General features: G+C 46.5%; 1 protein-coding gene and 1 pseudogene across 1 annotated transcript; one reads left to right on the forward strand and one right to left on the reverse strand.

The window, feature by feature from the left end:
• Window positions 1-17,028: 17,028 nt before the first annotated feature.
• On the reverse strand, window positions 17,029-17,893 carry LOC119333168 (annotated as a pseudogene).
• A 608-nt stretch (window positions 17,894-18,501) lies between these two features.
• On the forward strand, window positions 18,502-21,512 carry LOC119329849 (PTI1-like tyrosine-protein kinase At3g15890). Its single transcript, XM_037602948.1, has 4 exons — window positions 18,502-18,811; window positions 19,527-19,671; window positions 20,196-20,458; window positions 20,563-21,512. The coding sequence occupies exons 1-4, from the start codon at window positions 18,741-18,743 to the stop codon at window positions 21,182-21,184; spliced, it is 1,101 nt and encodes a 366-aa protein (XP_037458845.1). The 5' UTR covers window positions 18,502-18,740; the 3' UTR covers window positions 21,185-21,512.
• The last annotated feature ends 363 nt before the right edge of the window (window positions 21,513-21,875 follow it).

A 21,875-nucleotide genomic window follows, 5' to 3' on the forward strand; every position in this document is an offset into this window, starting at 1 on the left:
TATCTGGAAGATTAACTCCCACTTGATTCAAGCGATTGTAGTACCCAGACAATCTGAGCACATGCTCACTAGTTGAGCGATTCTCCTTCATCTTTTAGCTATAGAACTTGTTGGAGACTTCATATCTCTCAACTCGGGTATTTGCTTGAAATATTAACTTCAACTCCTAGAACATCTCATATGGTCCATGACGTTCAAAACGTCTTTGAAGTCCCGATTCTAAGCCATTAAGCATGATGCACTAAACTATCAAGTAGTCATTATATTGAGCTAGCCAAACGTTCATAACGTCTGCATCTGCTCCTGCAATAGGTCTGTCACCTAGCGGTGCATCAAGGACATAATTCTTCTGTGCAGCAATGAGGATAAACCTCAGATCACGGATCCAATCCGCATCATTGCTACTAACATCTTTCAACACAATTTTCTCTAGGAACATATCAAAATAAACACAGGGAAGCAACAACGCGAGCTATTGATCTATAACATAATTTGCAAAATACTACCAGGACTAAGTTCATGATAAATTTAAGTTCAATTTAATCATATTACTTAAGAACTCCCACATAGATAGACATCCCTCTAATCCTCTAAGTGATCACGTGATCCAAATCAACTAAACCATGTCCGATCATCACGTGAGATGGAGTAGTTTCATTGGTGAACATCACTATGTTGATCATATCTACTATATGATTCACGCTCGACCTTTCGGCCTCCGTGTTCCGAGGCCATATCTGTATATGCTTGGCTCGTCAAGTATAACCTGAGTATTCTGCGTGTGCAACTGTTTTGCACCCGTTGTATTTGAACGTAGAGCCTATCACACCCGATCATCACATGGTGTCTCAGCATGAAGAACTTTCGCAACGGTGCATACTCAGGGAGAACACTTCTTGATAATTAGTGAGAGATCATCTTAAAATGCTACCGTCAATCAAAGCAAGATAAGATGCATAAAAGATAAACATCACATGCAATCAATATAAGTGATATGATATGGCCATCATCATCTTGTGCTTGTGATCTCCATCTTCGAAGCACCGTCGTGATCACCATCATCACCGGCGCGACACCTTGAACACCATCGTAGCATCGTTGTCGTCTCGCCAATCTTATGCTTTCACGACTATCGCTACCGCTTAGTGATAAAGTAAAGCATTACAGCGCAATTGCATTGCATACAATAAAGCGACAACCATATGGCTCCTGCCAGTTGCCGATAACTTGGTTACAAAACATGATCATCTCATACAATAAAATTTAGCATCATGTCTTGACCATATCACATCACAGCATGCCCTGCAATAACAAGTTAGACGTCCTCTACTTTGTTGTTGCAAGTTTTACGTGGCTGCTACGGGCTTTAAGCAAGAACCAATCTTACCTACGCATCAAAACCACAACGATAGTTTGTCAAGTTGGTGTTGTTTTAACCTTCGCGAGGACTGGGCGTAGCCACACTCGGTTCAACTAAAGTTGGAGAATCTGTCACCCGCTAGCCACCTTTGTGCAAAGCACGTCGGGAGAACCGGTCTCGCGTAAGCGTACGCGTAATGTCGGTCCGGGCCGCTTCGTCCAACAATACCGCCGAACCAAAGTATGACATACTGGTAAGCAGTATGACTTATATCGCCCACAACTCACTTGTGTTCTACTCGTGCATATAACATCAACACATAAAACCTAGGCTCTGATACCACTGTTGGGGAACGTAGGGAAGGAAATATGCCCTAGAGGCAATAATAAAGTTATTATTTATTTCCTTATAATCATGATAAATGTTTATTATTCATGCTAGAATTGTATTTACCGGAAACATAATACATGTGTGAATACATAGACAAACAAAGTGTCACTAGTATGCCTCTACTTGACTAGCTCGTTAATCAAAGATGGTTATGTTTCCTAACCATGAACAATGAGTTGTTATTTGATTAACGAGGTCACATCATTAGCAGAATGATCTGATTGACATGACCCATTCCATTAGCTTAGCACCCGATCGTTTAGTATGTTGCTATTGCTTTCTTCATGACTTATACATGTTCCTATGACTATGAGATTATGCAACTCCCGTTTACCGGAGGAACACTTTGGGTACTACCAAACGTCACAACGTAACTGGGTGATTATAAAGGAGTACTACAGGTGTCTCCAATGGTCGATGTTGGGTTGGCGTATTTCGAGATTAGGATTTGTCACTCTGATTGTCGGAGAGGTATCTCTGGGCCCTCTCGGTAATACACATCACATAAGCCTTGCAAGCATTACAACTAATATGTTAGTTGTGAGATGATGTATTACGGAACGAGTAAAGAGACTTGCCGGTAACGAGATTGAACTAGGTATTGGATATCGACGATCGAATCTCGGGCAAGTAACATACCGATGACAAAGGGAACAACGTATGTTGTTATGCGGTCTGACCGATAAAGATCTTCGTAGAATATGTAGGAGCCAATATGGGCATCCAGGTCCCGCTATTGGTTATTGACCAGAGACGTGTCTCGGTCATGTCTACATTGTTCTCGAACCCGTAGGGTCCGCACGCTTAAGGTTACGATGACAGTTAATTATGAGTTTATACATTTTGATATACCGAAGGTTGTTCGGAGTCCCGGATGTGATCACGGACATGACGAGGAGTCTCGAAATGGTCGAGACGTAAAGATTGATATATTGGAAGCCTATATTTGGATATCGGAAGTGTTCCGGGTGAAATCGGGATTTTACCGGAATACCGGGAGGGTTACCGGAACCCCCCGGGAGCTATTTGGGCCATAGTGGGCCTTAGTGGAAAATAGAAGGGGCTGCCCTAGATGGGCTGCGCGCCCCCCCTTCCCCTAGTCCTATTAGGACTAGGAGAGGTGGCCGGCCCCCTCCTCCTCTTTTCCCCTCCGAGGAATCCTAGTTGGACTAGGATTGGAGGGGGAATCCTACTCCCAGAGGGAGTAGGACTCTCCTGCGCCTCCCCCCTTGGCCGGCCAGCCTCCCCTCCTCTCCTCCTTTATATACGGAGGCAGGGGCACCTCTAAACACACAAGTTGACACAAGTTGATCCACGCGATCTATTCCTTAGCCGTGTGCGGTGCCCCCTGCCACCATATTCCTCGATAATACTGTAGCGGAGTTTAGGCGAAGCCCTGCTGCTGTAGTTCATCAAGATCGTCACCACGCCGTCGTGCTGACGAAACTCTTCCCGGACACTTTGCTGGATCGGAGTCCGGGGATCGTCATCGAGCTGAACGTGTGCTCGAACTCGGAGGTGCCGTAGTTTCGGTGCTTGATCGGTTGGATCGTGAAGACGTACGACTACTTCCTCTACATCGTGTCATCGCTTCCGCAGTCGGTCTGCGTTGGGTACGTAGACAACACTCTCCTCTCGTTGCTATGCATCACATGATCCTGTGTGTACGTAGGAAATTTTTTGAAATTACTACGAAACCCTACAGTGGCATCCGAGCCTAGGTTATTTATGTTGATGTTATATGCACGAGTAGAACACAAGTGAGTTGTGGACGATACAAGTCATACTGCCTACCAGCATGTCATACTTTGGTTCGGCGGTATTGTTGGACGAGACGACCCGGACCAACCTTACGCGTACGCTTACGCGAGACCGGTTCCCTCGACGTGCTTTGCACAGAGATGGCTTGCGGGCGACTGTCTCTCCAACTTTAGTTGAACCAAGTATGGCTACGCCCGGTCCTTGCGAAGGTTAAAACGGAGTCTATTTGACAAACTATCGTTGTGGTTTTGATGCGTAGGTGAGATTGGTTCTTACTTAAGCCCGTAGCAGCCACGTAAAACATGCAACAACAAAGTAGAGGACGTCTAACTTGTTTTTGCAGGGCATGTTGTGATGTGATATGGTCAAGGCATGATGCTGAATTTTATTGTATGAGATGATCATGTTTTGTAACCAAGTTATCGGCAACTGGCAGGAGCCATATGGTTGTCGCTTTATTGTATGCAATGCAATCGCGATGTAATGCTTAACTTTATTACTAAACGGTAGTGATAGTCGTGGAAGCATAAGATTGGCAAGATGACAACGATGCTACGATGGAGATCAAGGTGTCGCGCCGGTGACGATGGTGATCATGACGGTGCTTCGGAGATGGAGATCACAAGCACAAGATGATGATGACCATATCATATCACTTATATTGATTGCATGTGATGTTTATCTTTTTATGCATCTTATCTTGCTTTGATTGACGGTAGCATTATAAGATGATCTCTCATTAAATTATCAAGAAGTGTTCTCCCTGAGTATGCACCGTTGCCAAAGTTCGTCGTGCCCAGACACCACGTGATGATCGGGTGTGATAAGCTCTACGTCCATCTACAACGGGTGCAAGCCAGTTTTTGCACACGCAGAATACTCAGGTTAAACTTGACGAGCCTAGCATATGCAGATATGGCCTCGGAACACGGAGACCGAAAGGTCGAGCGTGAATCATATAGTAGATATGATCAACATAACGATGTTCACCATTGAAAACTACTCCATCTCACGTGATGATCGGTTATGGTTTAGTTGATTTGGATCACGTAATCACTTAGAGGATTAGAGGGATGTCTATCTAAGTGGGAGTTCTTAAATAATATGATTAATTGAACTTAAATATTATCATGAACTTAGTACCTGATAGTATCTTGCTTGTTTATATTGATTGTAGATAGATGGCTCGTGCTGTTGTTCCGTTGAATTTTAATGCGTTCCTTGAGAAAGCAAAGTTGAAAGATGATGGTAGCAATTACACGGACTGGGTCCGTAACTTGAGGATTATCCTCATTGCTGCACAGAAGAATTACATCCTGGAAGCACCGCTGGGTGCCAGGCCTGCTGCTAGAGCAACGCCAGATGTTATGAACGTCTGGCAGAGCAAAGCTGATGACTACTCGATAGTTCAGTGTGCCATGCTTTACGGCTTAGAATCGGGACTTCAACGACGTTTTGAACGTCATGGAGCATATGAGATGTTCCAGGAGTTGAAGTTAATATTTCAAGCAAATGCCTGAATTGAGAGATATGAAGTCTCCAATAAGTTCTATAGCTGCAAGATGGAGGAGAACAGTTCTGTCAGTGAGCATATACTCAAAATGTCTGGGTATAATAATCACTTGATTCAATTGGGAGTTAATCTTCCGGATGATTGCGTCATCGACAGAATTCTCCAATCACTGCCACCAAGCTACAAGAGCTTCGTAATGAACTATAATATGCAAGGGATGAACAAGACTATTCCCGAGCTCTTCGCAATGCTGAAAGCTGCGGAGGTAGAAATCAAGAAGGAGCATCAAGTGTTGATGGTTAACAAGACCACTAGTTTCAAGAAAAAGGGCAAAGGGAAGAAAAAGGGGAACTTCAAAAAGAACGGCAAGCAAGTTGCTGCTCAAGAGAAGAAACCCAACTCTGGACCTAAGCCTGAAACTGAGTGCTTCTACTGCAAGCAGACTGGTCACTGGAAGCGGAACTGCCCCAAGTATTTGGCGGATAAGAAGGATGGCAAGGTGAACAAAGGTATATGTGATATACATGTTATTGATGTGTACCTTACTAGAGCTCGCAGTAGCACCTGGGTATTTGATACTGGTTCTGTTGCTAATATTTGCAACTCGAAACAGGGACTACAGAATAAGCGGGCACTGGCAAAGGACGAGGTGACGATGCGCGTGGGAAACGGTTCCAAAGTCGATGTGATCGCAGTCGGCACGCTACCTCTACATCTACCTTCGGGATTAATATTAGACCTAAGTAATTGTTATTTGGTGCCAGCGTTGAGCATGAACATTATATCTGGATCTTGTTTAATGCGAGACGGTTATTCATTTAAATCAGAGAATAATGGTTGTTCTATTTATATGAGTAATATCTTTTATGGTCATGCACCCTTGAAGAGTGGTCTATTCTTATTAAATCTCGATAGTAGTAATACACATATTCATAATGTTGAAGCCAAAAGATGCAGAGTTGATAACGAAAGTGCAACTTATTTGTGGCACTGTCGTTTAGGTCATATCGGTATAAAGCGCATGAAGAAACTCCATGCTGATGGATTTTTGGAACCACTTGATTATGAATCACTTGGTACTTGCGAACCGTGCCTCATGGGCAAGATGACTAAAACACCGTTCTCTGGTACTATGGAGAGAGCAACAGATTTGTTGGAAATCATACATACAGATGTATGTGGCCCGATGAATATTGAGGCTCGTGGCGGATATCGTTATTTTCTCACCTTCACAGATGATTTAAGCAGATATGGGTATATCTACTTAATGAAACATAAGTCTGAAACATTTGAAAAGTTCAAAGAATTTCAGAGTGAAGTTGAAAATCATCGTAACAAGAAAATAAAGTTTCTACGATCTGATCGTGGAGGAGAATATTTGAGTTACGAGTTTGGTGTACATTTGAAAAACTGTGGAATAGTTTCGCAACTCACGCCACCCGGAACACCACAGCGTAATGGTGTGTCCGAACGTCGTAATCGTACTTTACTAGATATGGTGCGATCTATGAAGTCTCTTACTGATTTACCGCTATCATTTTGGGGATATGCTTTAGAGACGGCCGCATTCACGTTAAATAGGGCACCATCAAAATCCGTTGAGACGACGCCTTATGAACTGTGGTTTGGCAAGAAACCAAAGTTGTCGTTTCTTAAAGTTTGGGGCTGCGATGCTTATGTGAAAAAGCTTCAACCTGATAAGCTCGAACCCAAATCGGAGAAATGTGTCTTCATAGGATACCCAAAGGAAACTGTTGGGTACACCTTCTATCACAGATCCGAAGGCAAGACATTCGTTGCTAAGAATGGATCATTTCTAGAGAAGGAGTTTCTCTCGAAAGAAGTGAGTGGGAGGAAAGTAGAACTTGACGAGGTAACTGTACCTGCTCCCTTACTGGAAAGTAGTTCATCACAGAAAACTGTTCCAGTGACACCTACACCAGTTAGTGAGGAAACCAATGATAATGATCATGAAACTTCAGATCAAGATACTACTGAACCTCGTAGATCAACCAGAGTAAGATCCGCACCAGAGTGGTACGGTAATCCTGTTCTGGAGGTCATGCTACTAGATCATGATGAACCTACGAACTATGAAGAAGCGATGGTGAGCCCAGATTCCGCAAAGTGGCTTGAAGCCATGAAATCTGAGATGGGATCCATGTATGAGAACAAAGTGTGGACTTTGGTTGACTTGCCCGATGATCGGCAAGCAATTGAGAATAAATGGATCTTCAAGAAGAAGACTGACGCTGATGGTAATGTTACTGTCTACAAAGCTCGACTTGTCGCAAAAGGTTTTCGGCAAGTTCAAGGGATTGACTATGATGAGACCTTCTCACCCGTAGCGATGCTTAAGTCTGTCCGAATCATGTTAGCAATTGCCGCATTTTATGATTATGAAATTTGGCAGATGGATGTCAAAACTGCATTCCTGAATGGATTTCTGGAAGAAGAGTTGTATATGATGCAACCAGAAGGTTTTGTCGATCCAAAGGAAGCTAACAAAGTGTGCAAGCTCCAGCGATCCATTTATGGACTGGTGCAAGCCTCTCGGAGTTGGAATAAACGTTTTGATAGTGTGATCAAAGCATTTGGTTTTATACAGACTTTCGGAGAAGCCTGTATTTACAAGAAAGTGAGTGGGAGCTCTGTAGCATTTCTGATATTATATGTGGATGACATATTACTGATTGGAAATGATATAGAATTTCTGGATAGCATAAAGGGATACTTGAATAAAAGTTTTTCAATGAAAGACCTCGGTGAAGCTGCTTACATATTAGACATTAAGATCTATAGAGATAGATCAAGACGCTTAATTGGACTTTCACAAAGCACATACCTTGACAAGATTTTGAAGAAATTCAAAATGGATCAAGCAAAGAAAGGATTCTTGCCTGTATTACAAGGTATGAAATTGAGTAAGACTCAATGCCCGACCACTGCAGAAGATAGAGAGAATATGAAAGATGTTCCCTATGCATCAGCCATAGGCTCTATTATGTATGCAATGCTGTGTACCAGACCTGATGTGTGCCTTGCTATAAGTTTAGCAGGGAGGTACCAAAGTAATCCAGGAGTGGATCACTGGACAGCGGTCAAGAACATCCTGAAATACCTGAAAAGGACTAAGGATATGTTTCTCGTATATGGAGGTGACAAAGAGCTCACCGTAAAAGGTTACGTTGATGCAAGCTTTGACACTGATCCGGACGATTCTAAATCGCAAACCGGATACGTGTTTACATTAAACGGTGGAGCTGTCAGTTGGTGCAGTTCTAAACAAAGCGTTGTAGCGGGATCTACATGTGAAGCGGAATACATAGCTGCTTCGGAAGCAGCAAATGAAGGAGTCTGGATGAAGGAGTTCATATCCGATCTAGGTGTCATACCTAGTGCATCGGGTCCAATGAAAATCTTTTGTGACAATACTGGTGCAATTGCCTTGGCAAAGGAATCCAGATTTCACAAAAGGACCAAACACATCAAGAGACGCTTCAACTCCATCCGGGATCTAGTCCAGGTGGGAGACATAGAGATTTGCAAGATACATACGGATCTGAATGTTGCAGACCCATTGACTAAGCCTCTTCCACGAGCAAAACATGATCAGCACCAAGGCTTCATGGGTGTTAGAATCATTACAGTGTAATCTAGATTATTGACTCTAGTGCAAGTGGGAGACTGAAGGAAATATGCCCTAGAGGCAATAATAAAGTTATTATTTATTTCCTTATAATCATGATAAATGTTTATTATTCATGCTAGAATTGTATTTACCGGAAACATAATACATGTGTGAATACATAGACAAACAAAGTGTCACTAGTATGCCTCTACTTGACTAGCTCGTTAATCAAAGATGGTTATGTTTCCTAACCATGAACAATGAGTTGTTATTTGATTAACGAGGTCACATCATTAGCAGAATGATCTGATTGACATGACCCATTCCATTAGCTTAGCACCCGATCGTTTAGTATGTTGCTATTGCTTTCTTCATGACTTATACATGTTCCTATGACTATGAGATTATGCAACTCCCGTTTACCGGAGGAACACTTTGGGTACTACCAAACGTCACAACGTAACTGGGTGATTATAAAGGAGTACTACAGGTGTCTCCAATGGTCGATGTTGGGTTGGCGTATTTCGAGATTAGGATTTGTCACTCCGATTGTCGGAGAGGTATCTCTGGGCCCTCTCGGTAATACACATCACATAAAGCCTTGCAAGCATTACAAATAATATGTTAGTTGTGAGATGATGTATTACGGAACGAGTAAAGAGACTTGCCGGTAACGAGATTGAACTAGGTATTGGATACCGACGATCGAATCTCGGGCAAGTAACATACCGATGACAAAGGGAACAACGTATGTTGTTATGCGGTCTGACCGATAAAGATCTTCGTAGAATATGTAGGAGCCAATATGGGCATCCAGGTCCCGCTATTGGTTATTGACCAGAGACGTGTCTCGGTCATGTCTACATTGTTCTCGAACCCGTAGGGTCCGCACGCTTAAGGTTACGATGACAGTTATATTATGAGTTTATGCATTTTGATGTACCGAAGGTTGTTCGGAGTCCCGGATGTGATCACGGACATGACGAGGAGTCTCGAAATGGTCAAGACATAAAGATTCATATATTGGAAGTCTATGTTTGGACATCGGAAGTGTTCCGGGTGAAATCGGGATTTTACCGGGTTACCGGGAGGTTACCGGAACCCCCCGGGAGCCATATGGGCCATCATGGGCCTTAGTGGAAAGGAGAAAGGGGCAGCCCAAGGGGGCTGCGCGCCTCCCCCCTTCCCCTAGTCCTAGTAGGACTAGGAGAGGTGGCCGGCCACCCCTCTCCCTCTTCCCCCCTTGGGAATCCTAGTTGGAATAGGATTGGGGGGGAGTCCTACTCCCGGTAGGAGTAGGACTCCTCCTGCGCCACCTCCTCCTGGCCGGCGCCTCCTCCCCCCTTGGCTCCTTTATATACGGAGGCAGGGGCACCTCTAAACACACAAGTTGACACAAGTTGATCCACGTGATCGATTCCTTAGCCGTGTGCGGTGCCCCCTGCCACCATATTCCTCGATAATACTGTAGCGGAGTTTAGGCGAAGCCCTGCTGCTGTAGTTCATCAAGATCGTCACCACGCCGTCGTGCTGACGAAACTCTTCCCCGACACTTTGCTGGATCGGAGTCCGGGGATCGTCATCGAGCTGAACGTGTGCTCGAACTCGGAGGTGCCGTAGTTTCGGTGCTTGATCGGTTGGATCGTGAAGACGTACGACTACTTCCTCTACGTCGTGTCATTGCTTCCGCAGTCGGTCTGCGTTGGGTACGTAGACAACACTCTCCTCTCGTTGCTATGCATCACATGATCCTGTGTGCGCGTAGGAAATTTTTTGAAATTACTACGAAACCCAACAGTTAGCAATTGCCGCATTTTATGATTATGAAATTTGGCAGATGGATGTCAAAACTGCATTCCTGAATGGATTTCTGGAAGAAGAGTTGTATATGATGCAACCAGAAGGTTTTGTCGATCCAAAGGAAGCTAACAAAGTGTGCAAGCTCCAGCGATCCATTTATGGACTGGTGCAAGCCTCTCGGAGTTGGAATAAACGTTTTGATAGTGTGATCAAAGCATTTGGTTTTATACAGACTTTCGGAGAAGCCTGTATTTACAAGAAAGTGAGTGGGAGCTCTGTAGCATTTCTGATATTATATGTGGATGACATATTACTCATTGGAAATGATATAGAATTTCTGGATAGCATAAAGGGATACTTGAATAAAAGTTTTTCAATGAAAGACCTCGGTGAAGCTGCTTACATATTAGGCATTAAGATCTATAGAGATAGATCAAGACACTTAATTGGACTTTCACAAAGCACATACCTTGACAAGATTTTGAAGAAATTCAAAATGGATCAAGCAAAGAAAGGATTCTTGCCTGTATTACAAGGTGTGAAATTGAGTAAGACTCAATGCCCGACCACTGCAGAAGATAGAGAGAATATGAAAGATGTTCCCTATGCATCAGCCATAGGCTCTATCATGTATGCAATGCTGTGTACCAGACCTGATGTGTGCCTTGCTATAAGTTTAGCAGGGAGGTACCAAAGTAATCCAGGAGTGGATCACTGGACAGCGGTCAAGAACATCCTGAAATACCTGAAAAGGACTAAGGATATGTTTCTCGTATATGGAGGTGACAAAGAGCTCATCGTAAAAGGTTACGTTGATGCAAGCTTTGACACTGATCCGGACGATTCTAAAATCGCAAACCGGATACGTGTTTACATTAAACGGTGGAGCTGTCAGTTGGTGCAGTTCTAAACAAAGCGTCGTAGCGGGATCTACATGTGAAGCGGAATACATAGCTGCTTCGGAAGCAGCAAATGAAGGAGTCTGGATGAAGGAGTTCATATCCGATCTAGGTGTCATACCTAGTGCATCGGGTCCAATGAAAATCTTTTGTGACAATACTGGTGCAATTGCCTTGGCAAAGGAATCCAGATTTCACAAAAGGACCAAACACATCAAGAGACGCTTCAACTCCATCCGGGATCTAGTCCAGGTGGGAGACATAGAGATTTGCAAGATACATACGGATCTGAATGTTGCAGACCCGTTGACTAAGCCTCTTCCACGAGCAAAACATGATCAGCACCAAAGCTCCATGGGTGTTAGAATCATTACAGTATAATCTAGATTATTGACTCTAGTGCAAGTGGGAGACTGAAGGAAATATGCCCTAGAGGCAATAATAAAGTTATTATTTATTTCCTTATAATCATGATAAATGTTTATTATTCATGCTAGAATTGTATTTACCGGAAACATAATACATGTGTGAATACATAGACAAACAAAGTGTCACTAGTATGCCTCTACTTGACTAGCTCGTTAATCAAAGATGGTTATGTTTCCTAACCATGAACAATGAGTTGTTATTTGATTAACGAGGTCACATCATTAGTAGAATGATCTGATTGACATGACCCATTCCATTAGCTTAGCACTCGATCGTTTAGTATGTTGCTATTGCTTTCTTCATGACTTATACATGTTCCTATGACTATGAGATTATGCAACTCCCGTTTACCGGAGGAACACTTTGGGTACTACCAAACGTCACAACGTAACTGGGTGATTATAAAGGAGTACTACAGGTGTCTCCAATGGTCGATGTTGGGTTGGCGTATTTCGAGATTAGGATTTGTCACTCTGATTGTCGGAGAGGTATCTCTGGGCCCTCTCGGTAATACACATCACATAAGCCTTGCAAGCATTACAACTAATATGTTAGTTGTGAGATGATGTATTACGGAACGAGTAAAGAGACTTGCCGGTAACGAGATTGAACTAGGTATTGGATACCGACGATCGAATCTCGGGCAAGTAACATACCGATGACAAAGGGAACAACGTATGTTGTTATGCGGTCTGACCGATAAAGATCTTCGTAGAATATGTAGGAGCCAATATGGGCATCCAGGTCCTGCTATTGGTTATTGACCAGAGACGTGTCTCGGTCATGTCTACATTGTTCTCGAACCCGTAGGGTCCGCACGCTTAAGGTTACGATGACAGTTAATTATGAGTTTATACATTTTGATGCACCGAAGGTTGTTCGGAGTCCCGGATGTGATCACGGACATGACGAGGAGTCTCGAAATGGTCGAGACGTAAATATTGATATATTGGAAGCCTATATTTGGATATCGGAAGTGTTCCGGGTGAAATCGGGATTTTACCGGAATACCAGGAGGGTTACCGGAACCCCCCGGGAGCTATTTGGGCCATAGTGGGCCTTAGTGGAAAAGAGAAGGGGCTGCCCTAGATGGGCTGCGCGCCCCCCTTCTCCTAGTCCTATTAGGACTAGGAGAGGTGGCCGGCCCCCTCCTCCTCTTTTCCCCTCCGAGGAATCCTAGTTGGACTAGGATTGGAGGGGGAATCCTACTCCCAGAGGGAGTAGGACTCTCCTGCGCCTCCCCCCCCTTGGCCGGCCAGCCTCCCCTCCTCTCCTCCTTTATATACGGAGGCAGGGGCACCTCTAAACACACAAGTTGACACAAGTTGATCCACGTGATCTATTCCTTAGCCGTGTGCGGTGCCCCCTGCCACCATATTCCTCGATAATACTGTAGCGGAGTTTAGGCGAAGCCCTGCTGCTGTAGTTCATCAAGATCGTCACCACGCCGTCGTGCTGACGAAACTCTTCCCCGACACTTTGCTGGATCGGAGTCCGGGGATCGTCATCGAGCTGAACGTGTGCTCGAACTCGGAGGTGCCGTAGTTTCGGTGCTTGATCGGTTGGATCGTGAAGACGTACGACTACTTCCTCTACGTCGTGTCATCGCTTCCGCAGTCGGTCTGCGTTGGGTACGTAGACAACACTCTCCTCTCGTTGCTATGCATCACATGATCCTGTGTGTACGTAGGAAATTTTTTGAAATTACTACGAAACCCTACACGTAGTAATTTCAAAAAATTTCCTACGCACACGCAAGATCATGGTGATGCATAGCAACGAGAGGGAAGAGTGTGATCTACGTACCCTTGTAGACCGACAACGGAAGCGTTAGCACAAACGCGGTTGATGTAGTCGTACGTCTTCACGGCCCGACCGATCAAGCACCGAAACTACGGCACCTCCGAGTTCTAGCACACGTTCAGCTCGATGACGATCCCCGGACTCCGATCCAGCAAAGTGTCGGGGAAGAGTTCCGTCAGCACGACGGCGTGGTGACGATCTTGATGTACTATCGTCGCAGGGCTTCGCCTAAGCACCGCTACAATATTATCGAGGATTATGGTGGAAGGGGGCACCGCACACGGCTAAGAATATGGTCACGTGGATCAACTTGTGTGTCTAGGGGTGCCCCCTGCCCCCGTATATAAAGGAGCAGGGGAAGGTGCGGCCGGCCAGGAGGAGGGTGCGCCAGGAGGAGTCCTACTCCCACCGGGAGTAGGATTCCCCCCTTTCCTAGTTGGAATAGGATTCGGGAGGGGGAAAGAGGAGAGAGAGAAGGAAGGGGGGGGGGGCGCCGCCCCCCTCTCCTTGTCCTATTCGGACTAAGGGGGGAGGGGCGCGCAGCCCAGCCCTGGCCACCTCTCCTTTCTTCCACTAAAGCCCACTAAGGCCCATATACCTCCCGGGGGGTTCCGGTAACCTCTCGGTACTCCGGTAAAATCCCGATTTCACCCGGAACACTTCCGATATCCAAATATAGGCTTCCAATATATCAATCTTTATGTATCGACCATTTCGAGACTCCTCGTCATGTCCTTGATCACATCTGGGTCTTCGAACAAACTTCGGTACATCAAAATGCATAAACTCATAATATAACTGTCATCAAAACCTTAAGCGTGCGGACCCTATGGGTTCGAGAACAATGTAGACATGACCGAGACACGTCTCCGGTCAATAACCAATAGCGGAACCTGGATGCTCATATTGGCTCCCACATATTCTATGAAGATCTTTATCGGTCAGACCGCATAACAACATACTTTGTTCCCTTTGTCATCGGTATGTTACTTGCCCGAGATTCGATCGTCGGTATCTCAATACCTAGTTCACTCTCATTACCGGCAAGTCTCTTTACTCATTCCGTAATACATCATCTCGCAACTAACTCATTAGTTGCAATGCTTGCAAGGCTTATGTGATGTGCATTACCGAGAGGGCCCAGAGATACCTCTCCGACAATCGGAGTGACAAATCCTAATCTCGAAATACGCCAACCCAACATTTACCTTTGGATACACCTGTAGAGCTCCTTTATAATCACCCAGTTACGTTGTGACGTTTGGTAGCACACAAAGTGTTTCTCCGGCAAACGGGAGTTGCATAATCTCATAGTCATAGGAACATGTATAAGTCATGAAGAAAGCAATAACAACATACTAAACGATCGGGTGCTAAGCTAATGGAATGGGTCATGTCAATCACATCATTCTTCTAATGATGTGATCCCGTTAATCAAATAACAACTCTTTTGTTCATGGTTAGGAAACATAACCATCTTCGATTAACGAGCTAGTCAAGTAGAGGCATACTAGTGACACTCTGTTTGTCTATGTATTCACACATGTATTATGTTTCCGGTTAATACAATTCTAGCATGAATAAAAAACATTTATCATGATATAAGGAAATAAATAATAATTTTATTATTGCCTCTAGGGCATATTTCCTTCAACCATACCTCAACTTGCACCTCATGTGATGATTTAGTCCCAGGCCAATCACAACTCGCCAATTGGCTGCCAAGTGGCTGGACCGGTCGGCGCACGCAGTTTTGCAGAAACCCCCCTGCCGTTTCCAATTATCAACCCATTCTGTTCTTCAGAGCAGAGCAAACCGTTGGAAAAAAGAGCGCGAATTGTATAGAAGAGGATGTTACGTACCGCGCAACGCGGAGGCGAGGTTGCCGTTGTTGATGAAGTCGGTGACGACGAGCTTCTCGTCGGGCGACCAGTAGTAGGCGCACAGCTACACCACGTTGGCGTTCCGCACGCGCCCGACGGCGCCGGCCTCCGCCGCGAACTCCTTGTACCGCTCTGGGGCCGTGGTGCCGCCGCCCAGCCGCCGCACGGCCACCGGCGCCGTCCCGTTGCCCACTACCACACCACCACCTTGTACACGATCCCCTTCCCGCCCTTCCCCAGCACGTATGCCGACGACCGCAGCAGCTCGTCCAGCTCCATCCGGAACCCCTTGTCGATCGCCACCAGCTCCCTGTCCTCGCAGCCGCCTCCGCCCCGGAACCGTTGCCGCGTTTCTTCTCGCCGCCGCCCGCGTCGGACCTGTCCGACGAGTCCCCGCAGGTGTTTGCGTGTATGCACGGGCAGGCGAAGAGCCCTCGCCCCTCCTCGTCCTCGTCGTCGTCGTCCCCGCGCCGGTCGCGCAGCTTCCAGTATATGTACACCACGATGACTCCGATGAGGGCGACGCCGGCCGCGTCGGCGACCGAGATGAGCACGACGGTACGAATTACTCTACTTGTACATGTGTCATGTGTGTGTGCTCTACTGTACGAAATTCAGAGCTCGAATACAACACTACTCATATTCTGTGATTCACAAATTAATGACCCTAGGAAGGGCATATACAGCAGAATTAGCAGTTTAAAACATGGTATAGAGGCAACGTCGCTGGGCAAAATGCAAAGTAGGGCTTGTGTACTTAACATGCATGTAATCTCAAACATGTTACTCTGCACCTCCTTTCACTGCCTTGTCTCCAAAAACAAATGCATTTAAACGAGAGTGGTAACACGATAAATAAAGACCATGTACGATGACAAGTTTATTAGTGCATAATTCTACAGAACCTGACCAACATTAAGTTGCATTTGCACAACTCTAGAAAACTGCTTGATCAGACACAACTAGGAAATTGCCTAGCAACCAACAGAAACTAACTTAGCCCAGCAACCAACTCTCCAAAAACTGTTTGATGGGACACAATTAAAGTAACTTTAGTCAGGTTCAGTAGTTGATCAATCCTAAGTACTGATAAAATCCTAAAGCTTAGCGCAGCTACCAACATTTCTGTCATAAGCTAGAATTTAACCGAGGTGAGTTCATCAGTCAAAACCGAAAAGGCGAGAATATCAAAGAGTTTCAGTAAGGCTGATCCTGTATCTGAATGACATTCGTCCTACATGATCCACGGTGCAAAAACAGAACATGCAGTCCATCAATCATGCACACCTTAACAGAACAGAAACAAGATGAACACTGTAATTAAGTTCATGAGCCATAACCGAAAGGGGACTGACAAAGACATTCAGTTAGCAATTTAGCCCGCAGGACACCGCGACCGCCTCCTGCAACTCCAGCACCGCCTGCAGGACCTCCAGGGGACTGACAAAACACATAAATATGCCGTACTTCGGAGTATATCATAATAGAAGAACGAAATGATCATTGCAGTGAGTTTGTGGCATCCGGTCCTGTGCCTGATCATCAAACCCTCACGCTTTTCAAACAGAATTCTAACAACTGAACAACATTCCTTATATGCATAGGATGATTCAGAGTAAAAACTGAAAGTGAATTGAGCCATCTAAACAGTAACTGATGCATGCAGGAAAAAAATTAGCACAAGCAACAACAGAAGTTGAACAAACAGTCGGAACAGAGCACAAGAAGATCAACCAAATTCGCACCAAAATTCATTCAAGTCGCACTGGATAAGCTAGGCAACAACCATTCGGTGCCACATAATGCAATCAGAAGTACAGAACACAGTGCTCATCTCTCATTTGAACCTCTATTGAACTAAACGATTACCCAAATCACTCATCCAAACCACTAAACACTACTAGCAGTAAATCCTCCACGGCTAGAAACATAATAGAGCAAGATGACTCACGTACGCGTCACTCGGCGAGGCTAGCGAGCTTCTTGGGCTCCATGAAGAGGGAGAGGACGGAGACGGCGATGTCGATGTGCTTCACGGCGAGCGATCCTGCACGCGCGGTACAGGTAGTCGAGTGACTTGCCCACGTCACCGCCGCCGCCTCTGGCTGCCTGACGGGGCTTGCTGGAGCCGGACTTGGCGGTGGCGGTGGTGTCCGGGTCGTCGGAGAGGTCGACCTTGGCGAGGGCCTCGGTGGCGGCCGCGACCGGGTCCGGGTCGTCCCTGTCGGGGCTGCTGTCCGGCTAGGAGGTGGAGGAGTCGGGGGTCTTGCCGGGGACGGGGGCCTTGCCTCTGGCGAGGCACTCGACGCAGCGCGGGATGAGGTGCTCCTCCAACAGCTTGATGGCCATGACGCGGTCGAGGGCATGGGCCTGGGATTTAGGGCGGACCGGGAACTGCTGCGTGAGCAGCGCATCGTGGCGTCGGCGTCGGCGTACGCGTCAGAGGTTGGAGGCGAGCTCGCCGAGCGTGGCACCCGCGTCCGCAGCGGTGGCGGTGGGGGCGCCGTCGACAGATTTAATTCAGGTGAGGGTGACTGCGAGTTGATAATTGGAAACGGCAGGGGGTTTTCTGCAAAACTGGGACTAAATCATCACATGAGGTGCAAGTTGGGGTATGGTTTGGTCAAATTTTGCAACTTTGAAACTAAATCATTACATTGAATGCAAGTTAGGGTACCTGGGATGCTATTACCTCATAAATCTTCCAAAATAAACAAGCCATCGCAGTTGCACCGTGCCAGTCCAAACCTTCTTTTGTTTTGACGGGCGCGGCGCCGTAAACCGAACCCCGCCGACCGGGGTCAACAGTCCGGTTAGAATGGAAAGTGCGTCCCCTGCCAGCCCAAACAGTACGTACTAGCCACTGGCCGCCGCCAGCCCCATCAGGCTGTCAGCGGAGGCCGCCTTAACGGCGCCGCGGTGGCGCAAGCGCAACGCGGTTTCTCTCGACCGCACGGCAACCACGCGTACCAACGCCAACACCGACGGGTCAAGAAAGCGGGCAGGGGAGCAAAGCCACCAGCCCACCACACCAGATCACCGCAAGTCCAGGACTCCAGGCTGCGAGGCTGTCACGTCCTGGCTCTCCAACAAGTCCTCCTCCTCCTCCCCTCGCCTCGCCCACCAGTCCACCACGCCATTCCTTACCCTCCAAGCGACGACTGCTCCCCCCTCCGCGCGCGCGCGCGCCAAATCTGTTCACGCCGGGGCACGGGAGGCGCGGCAGCGGCAGGAGACCGGCCGGCGCGCGCGCGCGCGCGGGCGGGCACCGATGCACCACCGGCTCTCGCGGGTCGCCCACAGGGTCCTCTGCTGCGGCAGGCAAGCCTCCGGGGACGATCTGTAAGTATACCGACACCAAAGCTCTCCCCCCGTCCCCGCTTTCGCTTCGACCTGGGTGGCCTCGTCGGCGAGTTCGGCGGGGCGCGGAGTTCGATCGGCGCGTCGCGTGAGCACCCTCGATTCGAGTTCGCTCGCTCTAACCTGGGTGGGAATTTCGCCGTGCCGCCTTGTCTGGCTAGGTTGTGCTACGCGAGGGTGCCGCCCACGGCGCCCTGGGACGAGTAATTCTGTTGAGGCGCTGCTCAATTTCGCTTTGAAAGAGTCTTGGTCCGGCCTGGTTTGGTTTGTAGGAGCAGCGGCGGCCGGTGAGGCTCGTCGGGACTGGGCAAGTAGATGCTACGGCACGCGATTGGGGGCGAATCTCATCTCCGGAAGGTCCAAAACGTGCTGTGTTAGTTTGGCGTTGGAGGACGCATCTGTCCCTTGTTTAAGCCCTCTTGTCTCTTTGCGATGCTAACAGTTTCGCAATTGTTGTCCCAGACCGAAGCCAAGTGTATTATGCTCACAAATGGACATAGAACGATAATTGGGATGGGATGTTACTTCGATGTAGCGTTCCTCTGATTTTCTGTTCTTGGGAGTTAGGCAGGATTGGTTCAGGATTTAGGAGCACGAGTGAATTGTCATTGGTTGAAAACGGGAACTGACTTGGACCTCTGATTCTGTACCAGGAGAGTTCATGCTCACCATGTAACTAACGGCTTTGTTTTTTCAGGAACGACGAGCGGAATGGATCCATCAGGTGGGTGTTCTCGCTGAGGGAGCTCCAGTCGGCGACAAATAGATTCAATTACGACAACAAGATCGGAGAAGGCTCGCTTGGGAGCGTCTACTGGGGACAAGTTTGGGATGGCTCTCAGGTTACTGCTCTCTACATGCTGATCCATTCTATACATTTCCCAATTCCCTTTCCCATGATGGGAAGAAGAATGCCAGCTTTATCGCCTTGATGTTCCTTGCTGTCTAGTTGGGCTAGTAGTTCATTGCTTTACTTGCACAGTTGGGCAAATGCTATTCGATAGCTGCCTAACTAAACAACAACCAACTGTCATTTATAACTACTTTAGTCTGCTCTGGAACACTGATCTTTGATTGCGGTAGCATTCGTTAGGTAGGATATCCTCTCGTAGGCAGGTCAACTTAGACAACTTGCTACAGATTTGCAAGTATACATCTGCTGAATAGAAAAAACAATCCAGCACATGCCCTGACTTGGCCCCAACTACTGCGTCACACGTCTGTTTTTTATTAAAGAAATCACTCACTGACCACCCTAAAATAACATATTTTCAAAGGTGCACCAGTTCTGCTCTTACCATGTTAACTCTGCTTACACCGATAGTTTTTAGTCAAGTTAATTTTTGATAAATATCTTTGGATGCAGATTGCTGTTAAAAAGTTAAAGAATGCAAGAAATGGGACAGAAATGGAGTTTGCTTCAGAAGTCGAATCTTTGGGAAGAGTAAGGCACAAAAACCTCCTGAGTTTGCGGGGATATTGTGCTGATGGGCCTGAACGCATTCTGGTGTATGACTATATGCCGAACTCAAGTCTTTTTGCACATCTCCACGGAACACACTCTTCGGAGTGCCTTCTTGACTGGCGGCGGAGAACATTTATTGCCATTGGTGCTGCTCGGGCTATTGCGTGAGTAAACGTCTTCTTTGTTCGTAGTAGCATGACATAGATAATTCTTTTGTTTTTACTTCCGGTAAGCAGTTTGAGATAACCTCATGGGTGCTTTCTTGCAGGTATCTTCACCACCATGAGACACCTCCGATAATCCATGGAAGCATCAAATCGACCAATGTGTTACTTGATTCGGATTTCCAAGCACACGTCGGTGACTTTGGTCTTATGAAGCTCATCTCAGATGAAATAGATCATGATAAGATTATCGGTGAAAACCAACGAGGCTATCATGCTCCTGAGTACGTCATGTTTGGCAAGCCTACAACAGGTTGTGATGTCTACAGCTTTGGCATAATACTTCTGGAGCTCACTAGTGGGAGAAAGCCAGTAGAAAAATCAGGCTCCCAGAAAATGCTCGGGGTCCGAAACTGGATGCTCCCGCTGGCGAAAGAGGGTAGATACGATGAAATCGCGGACTCAAAACTCAATGATAAGTATTCTGAGTCTGAACTAAAAAGGGTGGTGCTGATTGGACTAGCGTGCACACACAGAGAACCCGATAAGAGACCGACGATGCTTGAGGTAGTGTCCCTGCTGAAAGGTGAATCGAAAGAGATGCTTCTGAGGCTTGAAAAGGAGGAGCTATTTAGGCCAGACTCGATAGCTAGTTCCGTCGGAACGACTCCGGAAGGGAGCACCGACTGCATTCTTAAGAATGATGAAGGGCTGGCTGGGGCTTGATGGGTTGGTTGGTACCCTGGACTAGCCCCTAGGTATTGGTAGAGTGGATATTCTTGCTGAATTGGAGCTTGGTCTGCATGGTTTGGCTTGACTGAAATGTATAGGATTGGTTTGTTATTTATGATGAACTCCTCCCTTTTTTGAGAGAGGGGGAGATGTAGAGAGGTGAGTTGGCTTTTTATAGAAAGTGATTTTTGTGTGCACTGGGTGGAAGGCCCGTATACTCCCCAGATGTTTGGGCATGCTTCATCCTGTTGTCAACTGTGTTGGTTACTGTAAACAAAATTTCCTTCGCATATACAACTGAATGCAGATGACTGGATGATCATGCTCTCTCCTTCCTGACAATTAGCCCTTTGCAGGCCAGTTTTCCTGTCTTTGCTTTTGCAGGTTCTTCATTTTGCAGGATTTTCATGGCTGAGCTTTTGCTCTGTCTGTCTTGCGTGTGTTTGGCGAAAAGAGATGATCATATTCTGTCTGTAAGAAGCTCTGCCTATCCTATTTCCTGCTATCATGTTGTCCTAAGCTAGGCCCAAGCCCTAGCTCATGAGACAGTGACATTTCCTGCTATCATGTTGTCCTAAGCTAGGCCCAAGCCCTAGCTCATGAGACAGTGACATACTGATCACAGAATTTAGGGTCCATTTTAAACGACTTTCACCGAAACAGTCCAACCTAGGCAGTGAAAAAA

Source organism: Triticum dicoccoides, chromosome 7A (genome assembly GCF_002162155.2).
Source record: "Triticum dicoccoides isolate Atlit2015 ecotype Zavitan chromosome 7A, WEW_v2.0, whole genome shotgun sequence".
NCBI lineage: Eukaryota > Viridiplantae > Streptophyta > Magnoliopsida > Poales > Poaceae > Triticum > Triticum dicoccoides.